The sequence below is a fragment of the Vigna radiata genome, unplaced genomic scaffold, assembly GCF_000741045.1.
Source record: "Vigna radiata var. radiata cultivar VC1973A unplaced genomic scaffold, Vradiata_ver6 scaffold_83, whole genome shotgun sequence".
In the NCBI taxonomy this organism is placed as follows: Eukaryota; Viridiplantae; Streptophyta; class Magnoliopsida; order Fabales; family Fabaceae; genus Vigna; species Vigna radiata.
This window is the reverse complement of record NW_014543268.1, coordinates 1,352,761-1,362,366: the sequence shown is the minus strand read 5'-3', so window position 1 is coordinate 1,362,366 and position 9,606 is coordinate 1,352,761. Positions and strand designations below refer to the sequence as shown.

The following is a 9,606-nucleotide window of genomic DNA, read 5'->3' as shown; positions in this document are numbered from 1 at the left end:
TAGGATGCCACTACATTATTGTTGTCTTTGTAGTTGGTTTGCATTTGAGAAATTGATCTTGTCTTTCTCTCGCTTTTGACCATAATCTATTACTTTTTTTTAATTGTTTTATGTTTTGGTTGTCTTATCAACCAAAACCTATTCCTGAAATATAGGCTTTGGTTCAGAACTGAAGCATAAATTCTCATTTTTTTATCTTGTCTAGTTATACTTTGATTGTAGAACTAAAGTATAATGGCAAAAAAAATTGGTGTCAAAGCTTTTCGCTACACTAATGATGCAAATGTTAGATGTTCTTACCATACATAATAGTCTCACATCGCTTAGAAGTGAAAGTCTAAGATAGTTTAAGTACTCTTTATTCCTTCCACCATTTAAGGACAAAATTATAACATAGTTCCAAGCTCAAAAATAAATAATACCTCAAATTTGTGAAAATTAACCCTAATAATGTTACTTGACATAATTGGGATCGTAACAATAGTATTTACCGTGAACCTTTTGAAACATCTTTTAAGAATAATACCTCGTATATATTATTATTAACCCTAATTATTTTTCTCTACACAAAAATTGTTAGCATACAACTTTGATATTTCCTTTTAGAAATATTATGATGTTGTAATTTCTTGTGAAATATTCTTAGTAGTTAAACAAAAAAACATATTCTGTAAATATATATATATAAATATATATATATATATATATATATATATATATATATATATATATATATATATATATATATAAAACAAAATATTATCATTTGTATTAAGTGCAAACTGGTACCATCAAGCCATGTTTTAATATTTTGTTTTCACTTAATCAAGATTACTAGAGGTAAAGTTAAATATATTGATTATTTTTTTTAATTTTGCTTATAATAATTGAAATAAGTAAAATTGTATTAAATATTGCCAATTAAAAAATATTTTATAAACAAACATATAACTTTACAAGCGTTTAGATTAAAATAATATAATTTTAGATTAAAGAATCAATATGAAACAAGTTAGTAATCAATTTTAATTGAAAGAAACTTTTTAATAGTTACAATCAAATATTAATTTTGAGTTTAAACAAACTTATTCACTTCTTTTTTTCAAAATTATTTTAAGCTTATAATTTTGAAATATAAATGTGATGATACGAAATTGATAGAAAGAATACAATAATATCAATTGTAATGCGACAAACTTTTATAAAGAAGCACAACTAATGGTCGGTTGGAAAGTTGAAGAAGACAAATACAAGACGGAGAGTGCTGAACATAACATCTTTTTTCAATCAAATATTTCCACACCAAAGATTATTCACGCTTTTCGCTTATTGTAACTTGGAATTATATGGACTTTATTGTTTGGATCAATTTCTTTTTTTTTAGAGAAAAAAAGTTGGACCATATTTTTACATATAAAAAAAAACTTCAAATCTAAGTAATTTATATTTATAGAAAAGATTGAAATTTTTTCTTAAATATTTTTTCAATTTATAAATATGATTATAGGATAAGTAGCAAGTTTGATCATAGGAATATACGATTAAATATGTTTTTGCTCCATTAACTTTCAGTAAAAATTGGAATTAGTCCCTCTTCAAAACTTTGTTAGATTTCAATAACTAAATTTTGTTAGATTTATTTGATGTTTTAAACACGTTTCATGATAGTATTTGGGTTATTTACACTGTTTGTTTGACCCATTTTTGCTTCAATATTAACTAAGAAACGTGTTTGAAACATCAAATAAAATTAGCAAAATTTGGTTAAAAAGACTAAATTCATACATTTCTAGAATTGGGAGACTAAATTAGATAAAAATTTTAAAGAGAAATTGATTCCAATTTTCATTAAAAATTAAGGAAACAAAAACATATTTAACCTTAGAAAGATACATATCTTTGAGTTGCATTTGCATAAAATCATTGTGACCTAATAAAAAATCTTATATTGGATTCAGTAGAGATTTCTATATTTTTTTTACTAGACTTTGATTCAACCAACACCTGAATATAGTAAAACAGATCACTGTTTTGAATTTTTTTTTCTAAAATTGTGATTTTAAATACATATTTAATATATATATATATATATATTAATATGGTCAATTTGTTAGTTTTTTCTTTTTTCATTTCATCTTTTTCCATATTTTCTGTGTTTACAAATTACTTCGCTATAAACTCACGACTCGGTTGACCTTTTTGTCCTTGTCGGCTTCTTACTTTTTTTCTTTTCTTTTCTGCGCAAAAAGAAAAAAAAAAGGTGAAAATTGCGTGGATTTCCGTTGGAAAGTTCAACCTTGTGTTAGTTGGTTTACTTTGCTTGGATCGGTGTCTCACATTCTTAATTTCTAATATTCTCTTAATCTCTTTTCTCTCTCTCAAAAGTGCTCTTCATATCGTATACTATATAATCATCATAAGGTATTTCGCTTCAATTTCTTCATCTCATTTTAATTCTATTATTGTTTTCAGTTTCTCTAATAACTCCTCTTTAATTCACTATCTTACACTTCAAAAATTTCGATTTCGTTTCATCTGCTTAGATTACCTGTTGATGCTGATATTGGTACGAATAAGATTTAAGTTTCAGTTTATTCCTTTCTTTTTACTTTTACCTGGAAACTTTTTAGTACATGTTGATTCATTAATTTAAGTTTAGTATCTCAATTAATATGAATCCAACTTCTTCCTATCATTTTCATTGTTTGATCTTGTTTTAAGCAACGTGTTTATGCTGGCAAGTTTATTCAATTTCAGATTATTGGATGAGTATTTCTGATTTTGAGTTTATTTCCTTCTTGAATGTATTCAGTTCGGACCTTTTGCCTTCAATTATTTATATCATATCGGGAAGAAGGTCAAAGTTTGATCTGTTGAACTTTCAAGCAAAAATCAGTTTCTGATTTTGAAGCCGCTTGAGTAGGGTGGATGATGGCTACCGCGGGAATCTCGTCTTCCGAGTGCCGCAAGCGCTCCCCGAGTGTTACCATGGCCTTGGCATCGGCTTTTCTTGAATGGTTGCTGATCTTTTTACTGTTTATTGATGCTGCTTTTTCTTATGTGATTACAAAGTTTGCTAGTTACTGCAAATTGCAAACACCGTGTTTGTTCTGCTCTAGGCTTGATCACGTGTTAGGCAAGGAGAGGAAAGGATATTATTGGAACTTGATTTGCAGTGGTCATAAGACGGAGATTTCTTCTGTAGTTCTTTGTCGTGCACATGATAAGCTTGTGAATGTTCAAGGAATGTGTGAAAGTTGCCTTTTTTCTTTCGCTACCGTCAACAAATCTAATGCTGAAACCTACCGGTTATTGGTGGGTAAATTAGGGGAGGGATCCGAGTCCAGATTTGATCAGGATCCATTACTTGGTGAAAATGAGAGTGTAAAATTATGTTCTTGTTGTAATGAGCAGTGGACTTTAAAAAGTCATGATCGAAGGTCGGTGACTACCAAATCAATTGGGTCTGGCGGTGTTGAGTTTGATGTATCAAATGTTGTGGGAAACAATTTTCAAAAGAAAAGAGCAAAATCATTTGTATATAGCAGAGGTTCTCGCCTTAGAAATAAAAGGGCAGATCCTTTGTCTCATGTCGGTTACACTGAACTAAAGGTTACTTCTGATACCGACTCTGAACAGGAACTTTCCTTATCTGACGATGGTGGTACAAGCATACCAGTCAGGGGTACATATGACTCCAAGAAAGATATAGAAGTTCCATGTGAACATATGGAGTTTCCCATCCTTGATTTAAATGAGAATTTGGCTTCAGAGAAACTCGGGACTTCCTCTTCTGAACTTCAACCAGCATTACCTGAGCCAGGAATGCAATTAGAAAATAAAGATACTCGTGGCAGTAAATATACAGCAGCAATACCGGAGAGTAGGAATGGTGTGGCCGAATTTGATTCTCAGCAGCAGATTGAGAGAAATGCTGTCAGTCCTGCCGCAGTTGAGCCTATTTCCTGTGATGAAGTCCCTGCATTATCAAATAAAACAGGAGTTCCCGTTGAACTGGCAAAGGAAAACTGTAAGTTATTTTCTGCAGTTGCTTTTATACATAACATGTAACACTTGGTTCTGAAGGATGGAGGAGTGTACTGTAGTCATTACGGAAAGTTGGTGAAAATAAACAATAAGCTAGTTCTTAACAGCCAAATCATCTTTGTAAATTAGTAAAAAAGTCATACCTTTTTCATAGCTGAAAAATATAGGCCTATTTGATTTGAGAAAACATTTTCTGTACTCTATTTTAAGTAACCATTACAAAATGTCTTCTTATTTTTACTTTGCTTCTTGTTGTCAAATGGAAAACAGTGAAAATAAGATTTTGTTGTTGTCACTTTTTCCTATACAAATATTTAAAAGGAAGCAAAGTCAAACCAAGATGATATTTTAGGAAATATTTATGAAAACAGGAAACATTTTGGGAAACCTAATAGGCTCCTGATTTTTTAATATTTGAAGTTCGCAAGTTCCATGAATAACTGACCGAAAACCTTTTCACCATTTGCTATAGATGATTTGACAACCGATGAAGTGAGTTTAAAATCTAAGCAAACGATAACCACGGACTATGAGGAAATAATTGAGTCAGTTGATAAGCCAACAACATCTGAAGCAGGTTTAGAATCAACTACCTTTTCTAATGATATTGGTCAGCAAAATCCCAATTTACTAGATCTTGGTGATGCCTATAAGCTAGCAGTCAGTAACAGAGGAAGACCTGGCATGCTTGTAGAACATTGGCTTGGAAAGGATTCTACAAGAATTAGTGAAGATTTGAAGATGTTGCTGTCACAATTTTCATCTACTCGAGGGACTGATCTATCTGTTAATGACATCATCAGTCCAAGATTGTCTATGAACAGTGATGAAGTGAAGAATTCTGATGTTTCTAACTCTGCTGGAATGCAGATTCTTCAAAGGATGATTTCACTTGAGCGAAATGAATCTGGTTTGTCTCTGGATGGAAGCATTGTCAGTGAAATTGAAGGTGAAAGTGCAGTTGACAGGCTAAAAAGACAAGTTGATCATGATAGGAAACTTTTGAATGCTCTGTATAAAGAGCTGGAAGAAGAAAGAAATGCTTCAGCAGTTGCTGCAAACCAAGCCTTAGCCATGATAACTAGGCTGCAGGAAGAAAAGGCAACGTTACACATGGAAGCCTTGCAGTACTTAAGAATGATGGATGAGCAATCAGAGTATGAAACAGAAGCTTTTCAGAAAGCTAATGACCTTTTAGTTGAGAAGGAGAAAGAGATCGAAGAGTTACAAGCTAAGCTTGAGTTTTATAGGAAGAAGTTCCCTGATGAATTAGTGCCGGAAAACATGGTGGAGATAAACTCTGAAATGAAGGTGAAAGAGATTGGATTGGATCATTGCATTGAAAAGGATGAAATTATCCATGGAAAGTCAGTTACTGAAAATACTGATATATCTGACAAAGTTGAAGTTCTACCCATATTGCTGGAGAAACAGAATATTCAATCTGAAAAAAGTTTACCATTGGAGTTTCAAGATGAAAGGTTATATATTTCACAACGTTTGGAGAAATTGGAGAAGCAAGTTTACTTATTCTTGAATATTCATCAATCTCGGGACAATTGGATAAATTCACAAAATGATGAAAACGAATCCCTGGAAAACTTGGAGAAGTTGGATAATAATATTCTAATGGACGAATCTGTTGCTTCACTTAAACTAAATTCAGATGACAAGGGTGATGATTCCTCATCCAAGGAACCTCTAGTTTGCAAGAAAAGTGATGAAATTGGGTACAATGGACATAGCCCTCCTGTGCCCTGTGGGAATAATGGTTTATCTTCTACTCATAGCTTAACTTCGGACTTTCTCGGAAGGTTGCAAGTTCTTGAGTCAGATTTGAATTTCCTTAAGCATAGTATCAACTTGTCGAGCAATGGAGAAGAAGGACTTAAATTATTGCGGGAAATAGCCGATCATCTACAACAATTACGTCAGGTTGGAATAAGAGAATTAGATCAACCTGTTGCTTGAGGCTGTATATAAGGTCAGTCATTATTGTTGAAACATTAGGCAACAAATCAAAGCATCTTTCTGTCTTTCTTAAAATTACTTTGACCATTTTACTTTATCTGTTCTTTTTTTGTTTGGACTTCGAACTAATTTAGAAAAGGAAATTTGTCCACGATAATTATGTACCTGCCCACGTTTAGTATATTAAGTATGGAGAAAAATGTTTGACCAAGTGATATATCTTTAGTGACTGAAGCTTCAAACAGGTGAATTTCGTTGACTTAAATAGGCATCAAATAAAAAAGATTATTTTCTGATTGACTATATTTATTAAAATTAAGAAACAATAAATAGCTGACAATAAAATGGTGGGTAAGTGGGATTGATGTCAAAGACGGCATTACGTTGGATAATAAAGCAAATAAAGTCAAGTTGATGGTTGGATCTAGAAACGTAGCTGCTGTTCTGTTCAAGAATGGAAAAGATTGAGATGAAAGTATGAATTTAATGCTGAAAGTGGTGAGCATTAATTATCATGTAGCTCACATTTAGAGAAAGTGAAGTCTTGTTCAAGGCTTAGTCTGTCACTTTAGTTGGTAGGTTTTTGTAATTGTTTATTGATTAATCATACAGTCACATATATGGATAGAGTATAAGTATGATTTAAAGACAGTGAAATGAAAGGATAATATGGAAAAAAAAAATTATAGATTCTATTCGATTTAGAAAAGAAGAAGAAGAAGAAATAACCCATAAACAGTGTTTCCTCTACTATTATGTGAGGCAACAGATGAATGAGAAGATCATTAATCATACATCAGAGGTCATACTATGCTGGTCTCTGCAAAACCTCGTCATTATGCTTCGTGGTTCTTTATGTTCCACGTGTTTGTTTGAAAACATAGAAATGATACATATACAAAAAAATGAAGCTTGATTTTGTAGAAAAACCAAAACCAAAACTCAAGTCATCAATGATTGTGGCCATCTTATGCGAAGCTTAATCTTCACTTCACTTGTGTAGCTGTCCCAGTTTTAGGAACATATCATGTTGACAGATGCGACTGCCAAGTGGGTATTCACGATACAGATTAAAGAAGCAAAATCTTGGAACCATTTTAAGATTATTTTTCATATATCGGACATGCTTGCAAATATCGCTTTTAGTCTGTCTCATGCATATAGTTGCAAAAATACAATATTGACATGTGAAGGCAGATTAAGAAATCCTATTCTGTTTACAATTTCCCATCAGATTTTACCACTTTAGTATACTGTATACAAAATGTTCACCTTTTGCATACTACATATTTTACAGATTCATACACCGATGATTTGATCGGCAACCAGGAGGAAGTGACAGTGTACACTAGTGAACCAGGTTACCAGAGCTGGTTGCAACTGTACAGTAACATAGCTTGCTTTCATCAGGATATAAGAAGATAGGATTTGAAATAATATTGAGTTTCTTTTTCCTTTTTATCCCCCTGCCTTTTATTCGGGGTTTCGCTGAACGTTTTGCTGCAATGAGTTGACAAGGTTTTCGTCTGCCCATTTATACTGTCTTTTTACGACAAAATTTTCCTTTGCCATTTTTTCTTTGTAAATGAGTGACTGCTTGTTTCTTTAATTGGTGTAATCTTGTCGTATTGGATTGTGTAGTTTGAATATACAGTGAATTAACACGTGAGAATTTTATATATGGGCCCTATTTGCTCCTGTTTGTACAAATATCGGCCCAATTGATGCATGCGTGAGGCTTTGTTAATAAAAATCTATGTCTGTGTGGAAAATTGAGAAAATTGATCTTTCCACCCAATGGTTTTTTCCTGTATCTCCATGAGAATGTTAAAAATTCTACAATACTCATACTTTAGATTTGTGAATTGTAAAATCAGAACAATATATCTATAAATTAAAAAAAAAAAAACTAAATTATACAATTTATATATTTATTCATTTAGTTTACATTTTCAAATATGAAAATACATTATAGATTTTTTTATTAAATGATTCATAAATTTATTTTAATTGTATAATCTACTATGCATTTTTGAATTACACAATTTGAAAATTTGAAAACATGTACAATTCAAAATATAGCTGTAAATTATGTAATAATCTATAATAAGTTTTCATATTGTATAATCTATAATATATTTTTGAATTATATAATATATAATACATTTCTAGATTTAAAAATATAATTTAGATTGTCCAAACTAAAATACATTTTTGATTTTTTTTTTACACCCATAGAAATTATGGAGGTGCTAAAAGAAATTGCCCTCCATCTGAAGAATATATTTCCACGAAAGGAAATTTCTAGAATATTCCTTTCTAACAAACTCTCTCTCGTCTTCTTTGTGGCAGCCGTGACATGGTGCAAGAAAAGTCTTGGTATGGGGTGTAGTTAGTAATACTAGAAAGAAAAGTCAACTTCCCAATTTTACCTGGACCAAATAAAAGCTTGGTAAAAGCCCAAAAATATAAAAGGATAAACCATAGTATAAGTACATGGCTAGAGAAATAATAAGAACAAAAATGTATTTGGTTTTCATTGATATCATCATTATGGTAAACGATAATTCTGATAATAGATTTTAAATTTATGAATCTTTATAAAATTAACTTATGAAATACTTTAAATTTATTTATATATTATAATTTTTAGTTATATATATTTTATCAATATGAAATATCGAACCATAATTACCGCAAACGTGATGATCTTTTAGCGTAATGTTTCTGTCTAAAGATTCAAATAAAAACTTTAGAATAATAGTAGGAATATCTATATTCATTTGAGATTATTTTTATGATGAAAAAGTAAAAAATAACGTGTTAAATAAAGATAGAAATGTGTCAAAAATATTTCTTTTTTATACTTTGTAGTGTGTGATTTTAGTCTGCTTTTCTTTCTGCAACTCCATAATTTTATCCAATGTTTCCATACATTCAAAATTCTCAATTTTATTTTTTATTTAAGATTTTTATTTTAATATTTGAAATGTATAATTCGAATATCAATTTTATAAAATGACGGTGTTTTAACGTCATTACAATGGCAAAATTTAATTAAATCATTTTATATCAATAATTTTTTTAAAAAAAAAAATATATCATTGCGTTTAAACAACAATTATTTTTTTTTCATTTCTTATTCTCTTTCTCCTATCCATACATACCAAAGTGAGTAAATTAAAGGAAATTTGTTTTACATTTAAATTCTTTTATAGTTTTAAATAATGCTTCAAATATGTTATTGTTATTGTTTTGTTTTCCGTGTTTGCCGTTGGATGTTCCTCTACATGCATTACATTCTTTCGATATCTCTATCTTGCCGTCAATTTTTTGGGCTGATGAGATATGCATGCATGGCACGTGTGTTTATTATAAGAGCATTGAAATCGCACGTGTTGGTTGACTTTCTCATCGTCATTGTTCATGAAAGTCAACTTTGCAATAGTTGCAGAAGATTAGCTTTGCATGCATGGGACCATTTCTACGTAATTTCGTATCACCACTTTAACATCAACATTAAATACTCAACTTTATACTTAAATAATTTTTTCAGCTAAATAATTATGTTCATAATTAAATTTAATC

The 9,606-nt window shown here is 30.6% G+C and overlaps 1 protein-coding gene across 2 annotated transcripts; it reads left to right on the top strand.

Annotated features, from left to right (window-relative positions):
* The first annotated feature begins 2,250 nt into the window (after positions 1-2,250).
* On the top strand, positions 2,251-7,728 carry LOC106754144 (myosin-binding protein 1). Of its 2 annotated transcripts, none has more exons than XM_014636124.2 (4): positions 2,251-2,421; positions 2,813-4,030; positions 4,520-6,031; positions 7,316-7,728. In XM_014636124.2, exons 2-3 carry the CDS (start codon positions 2,929-2,931, stop codon positions 6,016-6,018), a joined length of 2,601 nt encoding a protein of 866 aa, XP_014491610.1. In that variant the 5' UTR covers positions 2,251-2,421; positions 2,813-2,928; the 3' UTR covers positions 6,019-6,031; positions 7,316-7,728. The 2 variants fall into 2 exon arrangements, with proteins under 2 accessions (XP_014491610.1, XP_014491611.1); XM_014636125.2 differs by lacking the exon at positions 2,251-2,421 and adding an exon at positions 2,449-2,566.
* The last annotated feature ends 1,878 nt before the right edge of the window (positions 7,729-9,606 follow it).